General features: G+C 37.2%; 1 protein-coding gene across 1 annotated transcript in view; it reads left to right on the top strand.

Moving 5' to 3' along the window:
• The first annotated feature begins 436 nt into the window (after window positions 1-436).
• rab40c (RAB40C, member RAS oncogene family) overlaps window positions 437-21,837 on the top strand; it is a 45,414-nt gene continuing 24,013 nt past the window's right edge. Inside the window, exons 1-2 of the mRNA XM_062964216.1 lie at window positions 437-552; window positions 6,312-6,666. Of these exons, the coding sequence (XP_062820286.1) occupies window positions 6,513-6,666 (154 nt within the window). The 5' untranslated portion in view covers window positions 437-552; window positions 6,312-6,512. The remainder of the gene's footprint in view (window positions 553-6,311; window positions 6,667-21,837) is intronic.

Below are 21,837 nucleotides of genomic sequence, written 5' to 3'. Positions count from 1 at the left end.
TCCTTCTCCTCCCCTCCCCTTCCCAGCATGCTTAGCGTTATTTCACGCCCAGCGACACCGCACCACGGCCGCGCGCTGCATGCCGGGACGAGTAGTCTGTGGCTCCTCCCCTTGTGCAAAACGAGGCGCTTTCTCTCTCTCTCTCTCTCTCTCTGCCTTCTTTCCCCGCCCACCACTCTTTCGCGGCTCCTGATTGGAGGCACCCCCTGAGGAGGCGGGAGAGAGAACAAACACAAGGAAGAGTGTAATGACTGACGTGCGGAGGAGCCTATGGGAGTGCCTCTCTCCCTTGCTTTTCTCCGCCTGCCATTCTTGATTGGACAGACCACCCGAGGAGGCGGGATAGAGAAAAAAAAACACATAAGGAAAAGCGATTTGACCGACGTGCGGGGGAGCTTATGGGAGGGCCACACTCTCATGTATTTCCCGCCCCTTGTGGATTGACGTGCGAGGGAGCCTATGGGAGGGCGAGATCTCCGCTGCGTTGGCCTGAGAGTGCAGTAGCCGAGCGCGGTCGCCTCAGAGAAGGAGAAGGAAGAAGGAAGCAAGCAGGTGAGGCCTAGCCGGGAGGCTGCACATCTGTCGGGAGGGTTTAGTTTGGAATAAGGATCTTTTTAAAAATGCCAGTGGTGTTGAAATCTGTTTTGAGTGCTTATAGACTGTATTAAAAAGGTCTTGAAAGGTTTTCAAGGAGAGAACAAGATGTCAAGGCCAAAGAGCTGCAAGGAATGATTATATTATAATAATGTAATAATAACATAACAATATAATCATAATAGTAATAATAATGGCTCTAATACATTGCCAAATACAGAACTACAGAGAATATAATAATAGTAGTAGTAATATCAACGGATGCTTTGGGGCCAATATACAGTATAATATACAATAATATAATACATTGTATATACATATAATATTGATAATAATAATCAAAAATATATATTGTATATACATATAATAATAATAATAATATGTAATAGAATAAATTAATAATAACACAATATAATAATATTAATTGTATATTATATGTATTATTGATAATAATATTACAGTATAGTGATATAGTTCAATATAGTAATATATAATGCTAATATTGTGCTATGCTAATAATATAATATATTGTATATACATATAATATTGATAATAATCAATATATATATATAGTATATTCATATAATAATAATAATATTATGATGTAATAGAATAAATTAATAATAATGCAATATAATAATATTGTATATTATATGTATTATTGATAATATTACAGTATAGTGATATAGTTCAATATAGTAATATATAATGCTAATATTGTGCTATGCTAATAGAATATATTGTATATACATATAATATTAATAATAATATAATGTAATAGAATAAATTAATAATAATACAATATAATATTAATTGCATATTATATGTATTATTGATAATAATATTACAGTATAGTGATATAGTTCAATATAGTAATATATAATGCTAATATTGTGCTATGCTAATAGTAGAATATATTGTATATACATATACAGTAGAGTCTCACTTATCCAAGCTAAATGGGCCGACAGAAGTTTGGATAAGTGAATATCGTGGATAATAAGGAGGGATTAAGGAAAAGCTTATTAAACATCAAATTAGGTTATGATTTTACAAATTAAGCACCAAAACATGTTATACAACAAATTGGACAGAAAAAGTAGTTCAATACGCAGTAATGTTATGTTGTAATTACTGTATTTATAAATTTAGCACCAAAATATCATGATATATTGAAAATTTTGATTACAAAAATGCATTGGATAATCCAGAACCTTGGATAAGCAAGTCCTGGATAAATGAGACTCTACTGTATTGTATATACATATAATATTGATAATAATATTATAATGTAATACAATATACTACTAATAATAATAATACAATATAATAATATTAATTATATAGTACATGTAATATTGATAATAATATTACAGTATAGTGGTATAGTTTAATATAGTAATATATAATGCTAATATTGTGCTATGCTAATAATATAATATATTGTATATACGTATAATTTGTAAGCCGCTCTAAGTCTGAGAAGGGCGGAATATAAATGTAGTAAATAAATAAAATAAATACGTTGTCAAAGGCTTTCATGGCTGGAATCAACTGGGTTGCTGTGAGTTTTCTGTGCTGCCTGGCCATGTTCCAGAAGCATTCTCTCCTGACGTTTCGCTCACATTGGATTTATTTATTTCCAATATTTCTATCCCGCCCTTCTCACCCGAAGGGACTCAGGGCAGCGTACAATTGGCAACAAATCGATGCCGACACATCATTAAAAACAACAACATATAAAAATGTATTACAACCAGTTAAATACAGTATAAAATATAAAATTGGCTTTCAGCTTCAAAGCCTGGCTGTTGGAAACTAGGAAGAGGCCTAAGGCCAGGAATTGTGGGAATTGAAGTCCAAAACACCTGGAGGGAGGGCCAAAGTTTGACCATGCCTGCCCTAGTGTCATAGCTTTTGTGTGGTTGTGCATGTTGTGGCTGTGGTGTGCGCCTTGTGAGCAAGAGCAACTTACAAATCAGGAAATCCCAGGTAATGATCTGGCCTCTCCCATAAATAAACCCATCATCTGGTTTTAGCTAAGCCGTGCTCTCTTCTCAGCCTCCCTCTCTGCATCATAGGGAGGGAATAATATTTCCCACTTGCCATGCAATCACCCGTGGTATACATATCATTTTGGAAGTGTTGCTTAAAAAGTGTTAAGCAACATTGTTAAACTGCCTTTCTTCCCCACTTCTCTTGTATAGTGTATGCAATGTTTCTCTCTTTTTCTCTTGCTTGTTCCTTTTGGTACCCTTTTTTAGTGTCAGGCGCTGTGAAACCTAATTCTGGCATACTTTGGGTTGCTGTGAGTTTTCTGGACTGTGTGGCCATGTTCCAGAAGCATTATCTCCTGGCATTTCACACACATCTATGGCAGGCATCTTCAGAGGTTTTGAGGTTTGTTGGAAACTAGGCAAGTGAGGTTTATATATCTGTGGATAAATGTCCAGGGTGGGAGAAAGAACTCTTGTCCATTTGAGGCAAATGTGAATGTTGCAACTGATCACTTAGATTAGCATTGAATAGCCTTGCAACTTCAAAGCTGGGCTGCTTCCTGCCTGGGCGAATCCTTTGTTGGGATGTGATTAGCTGGCCCTGATTGTTTCTTGTCTGGAATTCACCTGTTTTCTGAGTGTTGTTCTTTATTTACTGTCCTGATTCTAGAGTTTTTAAAAATACAATAGAGTCACACCAGATCTGTTTTTAGCCTCCTGTTTTTAATATTTTATGCAGTATATTTATTTTTATGACTGTTTTACTGACGTTGATGTCTTATCGATGTGATTTTTTTTTATTGTTTTATCGCTGTTATTGTATTTTTATGTCGGGCATGGCCCCATGTAAGCCGCTCCAAGTCCCTCAGGCGAGATGGGGCGGGGTATAAAAATAAAGTTATTATTATTATTATTATTATTATTATTATTATTATTATTATTATGCAAGCTAAATGGGCCAGCAGAACCTTGGATATGCGAATATCTTGGATAATAAGGAGGGATTAAGGAAAAGCCTGTTAAACATCAAATTAGGTTATGATTTTACAAATTAAGCACCAAAACATCATGTTATACAACAAACTTGACAGAAAAAGTAGTTCAGTACGCAGTAATGTTATGTTGTAATTACTGTATTTACGAATTTAGCACCAAAATATCATGATATATTGAAAACATTGACTTCAAAAATGCCTTGGATAATCCAGAACCTTGGATAAGTGAGACTCTACTTTTGTTCATTTTCATGGTTTCCTCCTTTCTGTTGAAAATGGTCATATGCTGTTGGATTTCAATGGCAGCTCTGTGTAGTCTGACATAAGAGTTGTTATAATAATAATAATGGCCCTTGTGATCTCTTGGGATTCCAAGAAATTGCCAGAAGCAGAGCTACAGGAGATATAATAATAATAATAATAATAATAGCCCTTGTGGTCTCTTTCTTGGGGTTATAAAAGAGTACAGGGAATAGTATATGATAAATAATGATAATATATAATATAATAGTAAGAATAATAATGGCCTTTGGGGTCTCCTCCTTGGGGTTGTAAAAGATTGCCAGAAACAGATCCACAAGGTTAAACTGTCGTTCAATTAAAGGGAGTCGGTACGGATCCGCACTGCCATATACTGTGTCCAGGTTAATTCATCAAGTGCTCTAAAACTCTAAAATCGGCTCAGTAAATAAAAACAACACTCAAAAACAGTGGAATTCCAGACACGTGGAATTTCAGGACCAGCTAATCATTCCCCATCACAGGATTCCCCCAGGCAGGAGGCAACCAAGCCTTGAAGCTGTAAGGTTATCTATTTATTTATTTATTTATTTATTAGGCTTGTATACCGCTACTCCCAGTTTGGCTCGGAGCGATTTACAGAAATAGGTTAAAACAATACAATTAGCTTTAAAATAACAATAAAAACAACAATAAAAACAGACATTCAGTGCTAATCAAGGTGATCGGCTGCAACATTCACACTTGCCCCAAATAGGCAAGAGTTCTTTCTCCCACCCTGGACATTATTCCACAGATATATAAACCCTCCTTGCTTAGTTTCCAACGAACCTCACAACCTCTGAGGTTGCCAGCTATATATGTGGGTGAAACACCAGGAGAAAATGCTTCTGGAACATGGCCACACAGTCTGGAAAACTCACAGCAACCCAGTGGTTCTGGCCATGAACGCCTTTGACAACACACTGGGATGCTTTCCTTATCCAGCACGTCCAGAACTCTTAGTGAGTTCTCTATCAGTGTGACACTAGATTGCATCTGGATTTCTGCGAGCAATCGCGTAGGTTATGATATACATAAAGAGGTCAGAAAGGGAAAATCTTCAAGCCATCCTTTCTGGTTATACTAGAAGGAATCATCCAGCTGATATGCTATCTCTGATGCACTCACTCACTGTCATTTTCTCTTTCCTCTTCCCATTCTGGTGTCTAACGTCTCGGACGTCACTCTGGTGTGGCATTTCTCTTAGTCCACACGCCTTTGGTGCAAGAGCCCTTCACCTTCCTCCTTTTCTGTTCCTGGGCTTCTCTGTGGCATGATGCATACAAGTTCACACCCTTCTGCTCTTTGTTAATTAATCTTGAGCCACCGCCTGTTCCTTGTAGTTGCAGTGGCTGACATGATTTACAATTTTGCAGCTCTCAGTAAGTCTGCACTGAAGGGTGGGGAAACATCAGCCTTTTAAACCATGGTGGTTGGAAAGAGTTTCTAGAGTGTGTTTAACAGAATATGTACACAATGGTTATCCCGTCAATAGCCACTCCTTTAGGGAATATCCTGATCTAATCTCAAGTAAGGGCTTCGCGTGGATTGTAAAGAAAGGGACCTAGCTGCATCTGTGTGGGATTCTTGGTAGAATTGAGAAATGGAAGTGGAAATCTATATACAGTATATAAAAGGGTAATGAAATTTCGGCCTAGGACAAAACAACAAAACTACACATCCCAGAAACACTAAACTTGGCAGCACAACCCCTCATCCATGCCTCTTCGTTCATACAACAAAAAGAAAAGAAAAATAAAGTCCTAATTAGAGGGAGGGGAATAATTGTTTTTATCCAATTGCTGCCAGTTAGAAGGCTAAGCTCTGCCCACTTGGTCTCCTAGCAACCCACTCAGCCCAGGGGACAGGCAGAGTTAGGCCTCACTTAGGCCTCTTCCACACTGCCTATAAAATACAGACTGGATTATATGGCAGTGTAGACTCAAGGCCCTTCCACACAGCTATATAACCCATTTATAATGGACTTAATGTCAGGGGAAAACCTTTACCCTTTACCTTAACTACTACCAATTCCTCAATACTTTATTTCCCATACCACCATACTTCGCCACAGCAACGTGTGGCCGGGCACTGCTAGTACTGTATATACTCGAGTATAAGCCAAGTTTTTCAGCCCTTTTTAGGGCTGAAAAAGCCCACCTCGGCTTATACTCGGGTGAGGGTCCTGGTTGGCTTATATTTGGGTCGGCTTATACTCGAGTATATATGGTACATTTACCCCACTTACCATGGGGGTGAATGGACTTACCTGTAATAAGTGACACACACCTGTGTGTGCATACAGATGTCTGCTTCTCTAATTGAATAGCCATTGTACTAAAATTTCAGTTGTATTTTTCAGTTTAAAACTCTGCATTTCCCACTTTCTAAACCATCAGGCAGAAAATGCACAGTACGTAATATACCTTTACTTTTCCTTCAGGATCCCAGCATCTTTTGACGCAAGATTACTCACCAAGAATGGAGACCCTGCTGTGAGAAGGATTGTTCTCCGTTGCTTTTTGCCTGCCTTTGGAAAGACGCAGCTGTGCTAATTTTTCCAAAACCGTCTCTGAAAGTTTGACATCTTGTGCACCTTTCCATCTGCCTGTGTGGTTAATATGCAGATTGCACTTCTTCACTAATGAGAGGGAGAATGGGAACCCAGGGTAGCCCTGTGAAGAGCTATGATTATCTGCTCAAGTTTTTGTTGGTGGGAGACAGCGATGTGGGCAAAGGAGAAATCCTGGAAAGCCTTCAGGATGGAGCGTCCGAATCGCCATATGCCTATAGCAATGGTAAGCATTTGCAACAAAACTAATCCAAATCCAAATTTATTTAATGCTTAGACCAGGGGTCCCCAAACTAAGGCCCGGGGGCCACATGCGGCCCATCGAAGCCATTTATCCGGCCCCACGGCACAAAGGCAGAAGGGGGTTGGGCTAAATGACCCAAGGGTTCTCCTCTTCTATTATTATTATTATTATTATTATTATTATTATTATTATTATTATTAACATTGAGGCTGGGAGGCCATCTGTCAGGGGTGCTTTGCTTGTGCTTTTGATGCACAAAGGCAGAAGGGAGTTGGACAATGGCCCAAAGGGTCTCTTCCACCCCTCTTTATTATTATTATTGCTTGGTGGCCAACTATAGTCCGGCCCTCCAATGGTCCGAAGGATCGTGAACTGGCCCCCTGTTTAAAAAGTTTGGGGACCCCTGGCTTAGACCATAGGTCTTTCGCATGCAAGACAAACAGACAAATACACAAAAGCCAGACCATCAAATACAATATAAAACATGCCATTAAAACCCTATATAAATCATTAAAACATTAAAATGCTGAAAATATCAATGTCAGGATATGCCCTTGCATTAATTATAGGTGTCATCATCAAACCCTTTCAGGCTTCCTGATAATGTTGTTGTTGTTGTTGTTCTTGTTGTTGTTGTTGTCATCCACCCCTTTACAGGTTCAGATTAGCAGCAATCCCCCTTTGAAAATAATAATAATAATAATAACAACAACAACAACTGGATGCCGTGCCAAAAAATCTCAGCCAGCATTTGGAAACAATAGACATTGACAAAATTACGATCTGCCAACTGCAAAAGGCCACCTTACTGGGATCTGCACGCATCATCCGAAAATACATCACACAGTCCTAGACACTTGGGAAGTGTTCGACTTGTGATTTTGTGATACGAAATCCAGCATATCTATCTTGTTTGCTGTGTCATACAATGTCGTTGTGTCAATAATAATAATAATAATAATAGTCATCATCAAACCCTTTCAAAACAATGGCAGTCTTCGTGAAAATGTTGTTGTTGTAGTTGTCATCAACCCTTTTAAAGGTTCAGATTAGCAGCAATCCCCTTTTGAATATTATTATAATAATTATAATGGTTATCATCAAACCCTTTCAGGTCAATGGCAATCTTCCTGAAAATGTTGTTGTTGTTATTGTTGTTGTTGTCATCGTTAACCCCTTTCCAACTTCAGAGTAGTAGCAATCCCCCTTTGAACATTATTATTATTATTATTATTATTATTATTATTATTATTATTATTATTATGGTCATCATCAAACCCTTTCAGGCTTCAGGTCAATCAAAATCTTCCTGAAAATATTAATATTGTTGTTGTTTTTGTTGTGTGTCCTGTATTTATTTTACTCTGTTCTATTGTAATTATCGGGGCTTGGCCCCATGTTAGCCACCCCGAGTCCCCCTGGGGAGATAGAGGCGGGGTACAAAAATAAAGTTATTATTTTATTATGCTTGTAATAAATAAATAATAATCCCATCTGGGGCTGAGAAGTGGGATAAAAATAAATAACAATAAATTTATTTACCATATTTATACCCTGCCTTTCTCACCCCGGAGGGGACTCAAGGTGGCCTTACAACAGGCAGTAATTTGATGCCATACAACAACAAACAACAACAACAACAACAACCTTATTTTTGTACATATTATATATTATATTGATAATAATATTATAATGGAATACAATATTATACTAATACAATGTAATATTTATTATATATTATATATTAAATGTAATATTACTAATAATATTACCATATAATGATATAGTACAATATAGTAATTTAATACTTATACAGTAGAGTCTCACTTATCCAACACTCGCTTATCCAACATTCTGGATTATCCAACGCATTTTTGTAGTCAATGTTTTCAATATATCATGATATTTTGGTGCTAAATTCGTAAATACAGTAATTACTACATAGCATTACTGAGTACTGAACTACTTTTTCTGTCAAATTTGTTGTATAACATGATGTTTTGGTGCTTAATTTGTAAAATCATAACATATTATGACATTTAATAGGCTTTTTCTTAATCTCTCCTTATTATCCAACATATTCACTTATCCAACGTTCTGCCGGCCCCTTTACGTTGGATAAGCGAGACTCTACTGTATTGTGCTATGCTAATAATATATTGTATGTTCATTTGTTTTGTTAGCCTCTCTGAGTCCCCTTCAGGCTGAGAAGAGCGGGATATAAATGTAGTAAATAAATAAATAAACAAATATTAAAATAACAGTTACAATTAAAACCAAACAATTAAAACATACATTTTTAAAAACAACAATTAAAATCATGCCATCTAGATCATAATCCAGGGCCTTTCTCTTTGTCAATTACTTTGATTCATGGTTACTTTATTCCATAATTACTTTGTGGAAAATAACTAGGATAAAAAGATACAGTAGAGTCTCACTTATCCAACATTCTGGATTATCCAATGTATTTTTGTAGTGAATGTTTTCAAAACATCGTGATATTTTGGTGCTAAATTCATAAATACAGTAATTACTACATAGCATTACTGCATATTGAACTACTTTTTCTGCCAAATTTGTTGTCTAACATGATGTTTTGGTGCTTAATTTGTAAAATCATAACCTAATTTGATGTTTAATAGGCTTTTCCTTAAACCCTCCTTATTATCCAAGATATTTGCTTATCCAAGCTTCTGCTGGCCCGTTTAGCTTGGATAAGTGAGACTCTACTGTAAAACCAAACAATTAAAACATACATTTTTTAAAACAACAATTAAAATCATGCCATCCAAATAATAATGCAAGTTCCATTTGTCAATAATAATGCCGTTCCATTTGTCAATCACTTTGATTCACGGTTACTTTATTCCATAATTACTTTGTGGAAAATAACTAGGATAAAAAGATAATGCCAGATCCCTTAGGGTCACTGTTCTTCTGTATCTTGAGTTTCCATTTTATAGATTGGGGATTAAATATTGTATAAATATAAATATTAGCAATACAAGTGTCGCATTACTGCGAATGCAATGCTGTGGGTCTTAGTTCCTATAATCCACTGAAAAGCTGTCTCTCAATATTTGTAAGAAAAATGTTTAAATAAGGATTTTGATGTACTTTGAGGTATTTGATCAAAATACGGGACCTTGCTGTGCTAAGGAAGACAGCTTAGAAGCCCTGCATTTTATGTAGTTTAGAAAGAGAGAGGAGTGAAGCACTACAATTTAGAATTTAATGTTAAATTCCGAAGATTCATTCAACCAGATTAACTCAAAGTGTCTAATTTGGGCACAAGGAAGGGAGTGCCATTTTCTTGCTCTTTTCTGCACAGATGCAGACCCCCTTTTTAATGCAAAGCTGGCAGGCCATTAATAGTTGTGTCACCAGGCTATAATTAAGAGCCAAGATGTAGCACCAAGATGTGTCTTTCACGGTAGTTAAAGTGCAACGGCGCCTGGCAGGGTCTGTGTCCTGTGGTGATTCTGCAATCTGTCATCTCTCTAACCACCTTAAACTTGGAATTATGACTCTAGGGGCTTGACGACAAAAGGCATGTTCTTGCACTAATTTTGGTCCGGAGGCTTGACGCACTTGGCACCCAATGCCTACTTTGAAAGCAAAGCTCACTGAGGCCCAAACTATACATTGTAGAACTAGTGAAATGTACATAGCAAGATGGGGGTGTGAGTGTTGATTTTGTACCATGTCTCATTTCTCTCCTTGCTCCTATAGAGATTTCCCCCCCTAGTCAAGCTCTTTTCTGGTATTGTAAGTGGAGGAATAAAGCACCCAGAAAGGCAGGTTGGAGGAAAAAAACACCCAAAAAGGCAGGTCAACAAAGCAGAGAGTTAAGCAGTAGGAGGAACCCTCACCCCATAAATATGTGAAAGAGCGGGGGCAAGAAGACACCATTCCACCATGTCTCCTGTGTCAATATAACAATATAATAATATATAATACAGTACTAATATGATGCTATACTAATCATATAATACTAGGAGACGAAGTGGGCAGAGCTTAGCCTTCTAACTGGCAGCAATTGGATAAAAACAATTATTCCTCTCCCTCTAATTAGGACTTTATTTTCCTTTTCTTTTTGTTGTATGAATGTAGAGGCATGGATGAGGGGTTGTGCTGCCAAGTTTAGTGTTTCTGGGATGTGTAGTTTTGTTGTTTTGTCCTAGGCCGAAATTTCATTACCCTTTTATATATATAGATATTGTATATACAGTAGAGTCCCACTTACCCAACATAAACAATATTTGCAAGCATATATATTCATATCTATCTAGACATGTCACTACATATTTGTGTGTTCATTTCCCCCCTGTAATATTTTCAAGCCCTATATATAGGTAGGTAAGAATATATTCATATTTATCCAGACATCTCTCTTTATATAGATATTTGCAGAGACTTGCAAACATGTGAGGGTAAATTCATATGTAAAAATAATGTATATGTATGGCTACAGATACACAGGTACATGGATCTATATGTATAAAGGATTTGCAAAGACCTACCTGCAAACATATGAGGGGAAATTCATATATAAAATTAATGTATATAGATATATACACATATAAAGGTACATAGAGATGGCAAAAGCTTGCAAGGGGTTAATGCCTATATATCTGTAGGAGAGTTTAACAAATATTTCAGGGGAAAATGCTTTCATAAGATTAATGAATATATATTTTTCTTCTTCCTGACTTGCAAGGGTGTCTCTCTTTTCAAAGCATTCCCTTGATTAAGAGCGAAGGAGGCTTTGCAAAAGTAAACACACTGATAAGGGAGGGGAAGAGAGAAATAGATCACATATTGCAAGCAATAGCCTGCAGGCTCCATTGCCGGCCTTGACCTTAACCTGATTATAAGCCGGGGAGGCTTTTTCAGCTCATAAATAAGGGCTGAAAAAGGCTTATCTTTGAGTATATATGCTATATTCTGTACTTAGGATCTGGACATTTGCTAAAAAGCTGTAGCAAGAGAGGATATTGCCCTTATACCCAGCTTTGGGGTTTCCCAGAGATGTTGGGTTGCTGGACTAGATGTGCCAATGACCTAATAAGACAACTGATTCTCACTTATTAGCTGCTATTTATTCATATTCGGCTAGCTTTTCTGTCTGACCAGTGCTTTGAACTTCGTGGTGGAATGGTATATTTTGTTTTCTGACTTGAAGTAGTCATACATGCTTCCAAACCACAAAATTGAAACATCATGCCAAAGCTCTTGCGCAAAGCCCAGAAACTGCTAAACACATTCTATTCAATATTGTAACCAGATGCTCTGTTACGCCATCTTCGATAATCTTTCATATAGTTTGTTTTCCCTATTAAGTAACTCCAATTTCAAGTCAATTGTCAGCATGTTTGGAGAGTTGTATGCATGGAACTGATCACAGTAATATTGATGATCTGTCTAGGAAAGGCAACAAAGATTTTTGAAAGAATATCTTGGCATCTTTCTACTTGCCTGCATTTGAGAGAAGGTTTGTATGGAAACTAGAAGGCCTTCCACATTGCCTCTATATCCCAGAATCTGATCTCAGATTATCTGCTTAACCCAGGTTGTCTGGCAGTGGAGACTTACTGCATATACTTGAGTATAAGCCTAGTTTTTCAGCCCTTTTTTAGGACTGAAAAGCCCCTCTCGGCTTATACTCTAGTGAGGGTCCTGGCTGGCTTATACTCAAGTATATATGGTACATTTATTATTTTTCTCTATTTTTATTGGTATTATTACATTTATTATTTTACTCTATTATTGTTGTTAGTATTATATTTATGTTACTCTATTTGTATTATTACTAATACATGTATTATTTCACTCTGATATTACAGTAGAGTCTCACTTATCCAACGTTCTGGATTATCCAACACATTTTTGTAGTCAGTGTTTTCAATATATCATGATATTTTGGTGCTAAATTCGTAAATACAGTAATTACTACATAGCATTACTGTGTATTGAACTACTTTTTCTGTCAAATTTGTTGTATAACATGATGTTTTGGTGCTTAATTTGTAAAATCATAACCTAATTTACTGTTTAATAGGCTTTTCCTTAATCTCTCATTATCCAACATATTCGCTTATCCAATGTTCTGCTGGCCCATTTATGTTGGATAAGCGAGATTCTACTGTATTGTTATTACATTTGTTATTTTGCTCTATTATTATTAAAAGGATACATAAGGGCATTTACATTGAAGAAGATGAGAATAATGATTTAATCAGAGTTGGACAGTCTTATCTTAAATTAGAGTTTTATGTAAATATTCAAAAACATTTAACCTACCGTTGCCTCGATTAATGTAATTTTATTGGTTCCTATTTTTATTTCTGAAATTTACCACTCTCAGCTGATACTTGAGTCAATGTTTTCCCAGTTTTCTTGTGATAAAATTAGGTGCCTCGGCTTATATTCGGCTCGGCCTATTCTCAAGTATATACGGTATATATTTCAGTATGAATCAGATCCTGGGATAAAGGGCAATGTGGAAGGGCCCTAAGTTGCTTTATTTACATCTAGAATGTGAGACATTTTTCATTCTTTAGTATTGTTGTTACCTTGTTGCAATGAACCATGAAAGCAACTATATTGACAAAGGGTTGATGTGAGTTTTGGGCTGTTTAGCCATGTTGCAGGAGCATTCTCTCCTGACATTTCACCCTCATCTATGACAAGCATTCTCCGAGGTTGTGAGGTCTGGTGGAAACTAGGCAAGGGAGGTTTATATATCTGTGCAATAATATCCAGGGTAAGAGAAAGAACTCTTGTTTGTTGGAGGCCAGTGTGAATGTTCCCATTGGCCAACTTGATTAGCATTGAATGACCTGGCAGCTTCAAATCATAGAATCATAGAATCATAGAATCATAGAATCATAGAATCATAGAATAGTAGAGTTGGAAGAGACCTCAAGGGCCATCTAGTCCAACCCCCCGCTAAGAAGCAGGAAATCGCATTCAAAGCACCCCCGACAGATGGCCATCCAGCCTCTGCTTAAAAGCCTCCAAAGAAGGAGCCTCCACCACAGTCCGGGGGAGAGAGTTCCACTGCCGAACAGCCCTCACAGAGCCTGGCTGCTTCCTGCCTGGGGGAATCTTTTGTTGGGAGGTGTTAGCAAGCCCTGATTGTTTCCTGTCTGGAATTTCTCTGTCTTCTGAGTATTGTTCTTTATTCTAGAGTTTTTAATATTGTGTCCATTTTCATGGTTGAAATTTCTATTGAAATTGTCCACATGCTTGCCCACAAGATTACTAAATTACAAGTGGAAACTCAATAAGGATTCATCTTTTTGGGGGGAATGAATAGCAATTGTTATGTGTTATCCATGGATGCAGCTGCGTAATGCGAAACTTTCTTGTTGCATTAAGACAGCGCTCACTTTCTTGAGCTTTGCTCTCTTCGCATTGTACATACAGTAGAGTCTGACTTATCCAAGCTAAACGGGCCGGCAGAACCTTGGATAAGCGAATATGTTGGATAATAAGGAGGAATTAAGGAAAAGCCTATTAAACATCAAATTAGGTTATGATTTTACAAATTAAGCACCAAAACATGTTATACAACAAATTTGACAGAAAAAGTAGTTCAATGTGCAGTAATGTTATGTTGTAATTACTGTATTTACGAATTTAGCACCAAAATATCACAATATATTGAAAACATTGACTACATAAATGCTTTGGATAACCTTGGATAAGCGAGTCTTGGATAAGTGAGACTCTACTGCAGGGGTCCCCAAATTAAGGCCCGGGAGCTGGATGTGGCCCTCTGAGGTCATTTACCTGGCCCCCGCCCTCAGTTTTATAATATAATATATTGTATATACATATAATATTGATAATAATATTATAATGTAATACAATATAACACTAATAATAATACCATATAATAATAATAATTATATATTCTATATTACATATAATATTACTAATAATATTACAGTATAGTGGTATGGTTCAATATAGTAATATATAATGCTAATATTGTGCTATGCTAATAATATAATATATTGTATGTACATATAATTTGTAAGCCACTCCGAGTCCCCTTTGGGGTGAGAAGCGTGTGATACAAATGTAGTAAATAAATGCAGTAAATAAATAATAAATAAATTTTAGACTTAGGCTCACCCAAAGTTTGAAATGACTTGAAGGCACACAACAACAACAACAACAACAACAACAACAACCCTAATTAACTTGACTATCTCATTGGCCAGAAGCAAGACCACACTTCCCATTGAAATCCTGATAAATGTATGTTGGTTAAAATTGTTTTTATTTTTAAATATTGTATTGTTCTTTCATTGTTCTTGTTGTTGTTGTTGTTTTTGCACTACAAATAAGACATGCAGCGTGCATCGGAATTTGTTTGTATTTTTTTCAAATGCTAATCCGGCCCCTCAACAGTCTGAAGGATTTTGGACCGGCCCTCGGCTTAAAAAGTTTGAGGACCCCTCCTCTACTGTATTGTGTTGAGTGTTTTCTCCTGACTGGGAGTCTTCGCAAGTCGTGCTGAAGCTCTGGGAGAAAAACCGCTATACTCCGCTTGCGTCCCATGGCTATAGATTATCTCTTTTAGTGAAACACTTTGTGAGAATCTGGAAAATAACGTAGTAGAGGAGACTTTATTCCGTAAATACCCAACCCATCCCTGATGTGAAGGCCTTTCTGTCCATGTGCACAATCAGATGTGGTTTTCAGTTGAAGGCAAGTTAAACATGAGACATGATATGGCATGAATCAAACCCTGTAATTTCAAATCTGGCTACTGCAGTTAATTCATATCTAGTTTGTTCCTTTTGGAGCAGTGTTCTGTCGGTTTGCATAGTAGGGAAATGAGTCATGTGAAGCCATTCTCTTCTCTGGAGTATTGGACAACAGACGCAAGTAACAGTATATATATCCTATGATGTTCAGCATCTGCAAAACATTAGCAGAGAAGCAGAATCATAATGCCTTCCCCATATGCAGTTAGTCGCCCTCCCTTTTTTTTGGTCTCTTTCTATCCAGGTTAGTCCTGTTGCTCACTAAAAGACCAGAACTTCAAGTACAGGAATCTGCCTTATGCAGAATCTAGAAGCAGAACTGTCTATATCAGGGGTCCCCAAACTACGGCCCGGGGGCCGGTTGCGGCCCTCGGAGGTCATTTACCTGGCCCCCACTCTTAGTTTTAGACTTCGCCTCACCCCAAGTCTTAAATGACTTGAAGGCACACAATACCAACAATCCTACTTAACTTGACTTCCAATAATAATAATAATAATAATAATAACAACAACAACTTTATTTTTATACCCCGCCCCGTCTCCCCGAAGGGACTCGGGGCGACTTACATGGGGCCATGCCTGATACAACAATCAAATATAAATCACAAAGCCATAACACAATTAACCCAATAAAAACATCATCATCAGTAAAAACAATCATTAAAATGAACATCAATCATACAATATTAAAAACGGGGCCATTGAAATCCTGATAGGTTTATGTTGGTTAAAATTGTTTATACAGTAGAGTCTCACTTATCCAACACTCGCTTATCCAACATTCTGGATTATCCAACACATTTTTGTAGTCAATGTTTTCAATACATCATGATATTTTGGTGCTAAATTCGTAAATACAGTAATTACTACACAGCATTACTGCGTATTGAACTACTTTTTCTGTCAAATTTGTTGTATAACATGATGTTTTGGTGCTTAATTTGTAAAATCATAACCTAATTTGATGTTTAATAGGCTTTTCCTTAATGCCTCCTTATTATCCAACATATTCACTTATCCAACATTTTGCCGGCCCGTTTATGTTGGATAAGTGAGACTCTACTGTATTTTAAAATATTGTATTGTTCTTTCATTTACTAATACGGTGCTATGGTAATAATTGAATATATTGTGTATACATATAATATTGATACTAATACAGTAGAGTCTCACTTATCCAACATAAACGGGCCGGCAGAATGTTGGATAAGCGAATATGTTGGATAATAAGGAGGCATTCAGGAAAAGCCTATTAAATATCAAATTAGGTTATGGTTTTACAAATGAAGCACCAAAACATCATGTTAGACAACAAATTTGGCAGAAAAAGTAGTTTAATACGCAGTAATGCTATGTAGTAATTACTGTATTTATGAATTTAGCACCAAAATATCACAATATATTGAAAACATTGACTACAAAAATGCGTTGGATAATCTAGAACGTTGGATAAGTGAGTGTTGGATAAGTGAGACTCTACTGTAATTGAATATATTGTGTATACATATAACATTGATACTAATACAGTAGAGTCTCACTTATCCAACATAAACGGGCCGGCAGAATGTTGGATAAGCGAATATGTTGGATAATAAGGAGGCATCAAGGGAAAGCCTATTAAACATCAAATTAGGTTATGATTTTACAAATGAAGACAACAAATTTGGCAGAAAAAGTAGCTTAATGCGCAGTAATGCTATGTAGTAATTACTGTATTTATGAATTTAGCATCAAAATATCACAATATATTGAAAACATTGACTACAAAAATACGTTGGATAATCTAGAATGTTGGATAAGTGAGACTCTACTGTATATGCAATATATTATATTATAATATATTATTGTAAATTATCTATATATATAAAAGAGTGATGGCATCACGGCAGTGGACAAAACAACAAAAGTAAACACTCCACAACCTCGAAAATTGACAGCACAACCCTTCATCCATGCCTCTAGGTTGATACAACAAAAAGAAAAGAAAAAGAAAGTCCTAATTAGAGGGAAAGGAATAGTTGTTTTTATCCAATTGCTGCCAGTTAGAAGGCTAAGCTCTGCTCACTTGGTCTCCTAGCAACCCACTCAGCCCAGGGGACCCTTTACCCTAACTACCACCAATTCCTCAATACTTTATTTCCCATACCACCATACTTCACCACGGCAACGTGTGGCCGGGCACAGCTAGTATTGTATATATACCATTATATACCATTACTATTAGGGTAAAATGAGCACATGAATAATGGCAGACGGACTTCCTTCCTTCATTGGCTTCCATTTCATAATTCATGGCACCTCGTGACGGCAAAATAAACTACAAAGAGAATTACTAAATTGTCTCGGGGACTGCTGTAATTAGAAACCTTGAAGTCTCATTTAAACCATATCTCTCAATAAAGTAGTAAATCTGTGTGTCCAATTTCCTTCAGTAGCAGCTTCCTGTTGTGCCATGAATATCCTGCTTCAAAGTCTGCAGGGAATAAACATCCTTTTATAGCCCGTAAGTTGTAGCATCCATTTCCGTGCAGAATAAATGCTGTCATGTAGGAAATTGCATCGAAATGGCCATCTGAAATAATAGCTTTAGAGTGGGAAATTTGTTAAATCCCAAATATCATTCCTTACTAACTTCTGGCATTGACCACTGGCGAAATTGTCTGCCCTATAATAACCTGTGTCTTTTATCTGTATCAAAATTCATCTACTTGATCACAACTTACTTAACAGCTTTGTGGTTACTGGTGGGAGAATAAAAATAATGGATTGTGTAAAGTCAGTTAGTCAGATTAGCATCTGTTTTTCCCAAGGTGCTTGCTTCTAGGAAACATTGCATAAATTACGGCAGTCTCTCAAAAACAAAATCTGTGCCGATTGCAAGAAAGGCATGTAATAAGAAAAAAATATATATTGCGATCGTGCCGGAGATAACTAGGCCTGCAAATTGAAGGAACAAACGTGGATTTCAGTGACAACTGAAAGAGGCAGATTTCAGAGCAAAGGACCATAGCTATACATTAGATCCACTTCAACTTCAGGAAGGCTAAAATACAATAAGTAATCATATTGCTTTTTGCTACCATGTGTAGTGTTTGCTTATTTATTTACAGTATTTATATTCCTCCGTTCTCAATCAGGGCGGATCACAATGCACATATACATGGCAAACATTCAGTGCCATTAGACATACAACATATATAGACAGACACAGAGGTAATTTAGCATCCCAGCTTCCGGCTTCATGAGAGTATGCTTGATTCCAGAGAAGCAGCTGCTTCACCGTCCAGTTGTGACACCGAGTCCTTGATGGAGTACTTCCTCATTCTCCCACACGCTGCTGGAAGGTTTTATGGTGTCGTAAATTACTGTATATACTCGAGTATAAGCCTAGTTTTTCAGCCCTTTTTTTAAGACTGAAAAAGCCCCACTCGGCTTATACTCGGGCTGTGGCGCAGGCTGGAGAGCAGCTGCAATGAATCACTGCAATGACTCACTCTGACCAGGAAGTCATGAGTTCGAGGCCCACTCGGAGCCTATGTTTGTCTTGTCTTTGTTCTATGTTAAAAGGCATTGAATGTTTGTTTATATGTGTAATGTGATCCGCCCAGAGTCCCCTTCGGGGTGAGAATGGCGGAATATAAATGCTGTAAATAAATAAATACTCGAGTGAGGGTCCTGGTTGGCTTATATTTGGGTCAGCTTATACTCGAGAATATATGGTGCATTTATTATTTTTCTCTATTATTATTGGTATTATTACATTTATTATTTTTCTCTATTATTGTTGCTACTGTGTTTTCCCGTTGTTTTGTGGTAAAATTAGGTGCCACGGCTTATATTCGGGTCGGCTTATACCAAGATATTCGCTTATCCAAGCTTCTGCTGGCCTGTTTAGCTTGGATAAGTGAGACTCTACTGTACTTCCAAATAACCGAATGTGTAAACTTGTACTTTTTCAACATTCAGTTTGTAGTGTTATAGTCTATTATAGTAAAATTTCCCAGTTCAAATATATAACACTAGCTGTGCCCGGCCACGCGTTGCTGTGGCAAAGTCTGGTGGTATGGGAAATAAAGTATTGAGGAATTGGTGGTAGTTAAGGTAAAGTGTAAAGGTTTTACCTTACATTAAGTCCATTATAAATGGGTTATATAGCTGTGTGGAAGGGCCTTGAGTCTACACTGCCATATAATCCAGTTAAAATCAGATAATCTGTATTTTATAGGCAGTGTGGAAGACGCCTAAGTGAGGCCTAACTCTGCCTGTCCCCTGGGCTGTGTGGGTTGCTAGGAGACCAAGTGGGCGGAGCTTAGCGTTCTAACTGGCAGCAATTGGATAAAAACAATTATTTCTCTCACTCTAATTAGGACTTTAGTTTTCTTTTTGTTGTATGAACGTAGAGGCATGGATGAGGGGTTGTGCTGCCAAGTTTAGTGTTTCTGGGATGTGTAGTTTTGTTGTTTTGTCCTAGGCCGAAATTTCATTACCCTTTTATATATAGAGATGGGGTTGCATAACTTCTGGCACCGTAAGAATTGGCTGTATGGTGTACCTTACCCAGTCTACTTTTACAACCTCTCCGTTTTAATCCATGTTTTTATTAGTTTTTGTTAATTGTTTTTATTGGGTAATGTTTAAATTTTTATAATTGTGCATGTCTCTTGTCTATTGTTGTGTTTTATATTGCTATTGTTTTTCTTCAGGCTTGGCCCCATGTAAGCCGCCCTGAGTCCCCTTTGGGGAGATAGAGACGGGGTATAAAAATGAAGTTGTTGTTGTGTTGTCGAAGGCTTTCATGGCCGGGATCACAGGGTTGTTGTATGTCTTTCGGGCTGTGTGGCCATGTTCCAGAAGCATTCTCTCCTGACGTTTCGCCCACATCTATGGCAGGCATCCTCAGAGGTTGTGAGGTACCTCACAACCTCTGAGGATGCCTGCCATAGATGTGGGTGAAACGTCAGGAGAGAATGCTTCTGGAACATGGCCACACAGCCCGAAAGACATACAACAACCCCGAAGTTGTTGTTGTTGTTATTAGTGCATTATACATAACAATATATATAATGATCATTAACCCCCTATCCCTCTGAACCAATCTCCTTGTTTTAGGGTTGCAGTACGTTGGAAACAACTGGAAGGCACATGGCAACATGGAAAAAAGACTGAATAGTATATATGGTTGTTTAACATGCCTGTTATTTTAATGTCTGTAGTCAGTTGAGATAAATACCAGCAGTTCCCACAGCAATTTGTGAGTCGTGCAGCACAAAGGACTCTTCCCAAAGCCTTTAGGTCGTGGGGCCACCTAGCGGCACCGTCGTATGCATGCATTGAGCCTTGAAGGTTGCTTCTGCTTTTATTTTATTTTGTCTCAAAAGCATTGCATAAATAAATAAGTTTAAAACTGATAAAATCAAGGGATCACGAGCAGCTAAATAGTTGTAGACCTAAACCGGGCATTGTATTGTCAAAGGCTTTCACGGCTGGAATCACTGGGTTGCTGTGAGTCTTTCAGGCTATATGACTATATTAGGTTTGCAGGGGAACCCCTTGCCTTTCACACGCTATCGCAGGGGTCCCCAAACTAAGGCCCGGGGACCACATGCGGCCCATCGCAGCCATTTATCCGGCCCCCACAACACAAAGGCAGAAGGGGTTAGCTAAATGACCCAAGGGTTCTCGTCTTCTCTTCTAACTATTATTATTATTATTATTATTTTATTATGACACAGCAAACAAGATAGATATGCTGGATTTCATATCACAAAATCACAAGTCGAACACTTCCCAAGTGCTTAGGACTGTGTTGTTGTTGTTGTTGTTGTTATTATTATTATTATTATTATTATTATTGTATGACACAGCAAACAAGATAGATATGCTGGATTTCATATCACAAAATCACAAGTCGAACACTTCCCAAGTGCTTAGGACTGTGTTGTTGTTGTTGTTATTATTATTATTATTATTATTATTATTATTATTATTATTATTATTGTATGATACAGCAAACAAGATAGATATGCTGGATTTCATATCACAAAATCACAAGTTGAACACTTCCCAAGTGCTTAGGACTGTGTTGTTGTTGTTGTTGTTGTTGTTGTTATTATTATTATTATTATTATTATTGTATGATACAGCAAACAAGATAGATATGCTGGATTTCATATCACAAAATCACAAGTCGAACACTTCCCAAGTGTCTAGGACTGTGTGATGTATTTTCGGATGATGCGCGCAGATCCCAGCAGGGTGGCCTTTTGCAATTGTTATTGTTGTTGTTATTATTATTATTATTATTATTATTATTATTAACATTGAGGCTGGGAGGCCATCTGTCGGGTTCTTTGCTTGTGCTTTTGGT

This window comes from Anolis carolinensis, unplaced genomic scaffold (assembly GCF_035594765.1).
Source record: "Anolis carolinensis isolate JA03-04 unplaced genomic scaffold, rAnoCar3.1.pri scaffold_13, whole genome shotgun sequence".
Classification (NCBI taxonomy): Eukaryota; Metazoa; Chordata; class Lepidosauria; order Squamata; family Dactyloidae; genus Anolis; species Anolis carolinensis.
This window is presented reverse-complemented; position numbering and strand designations above follow the sequence as displayed.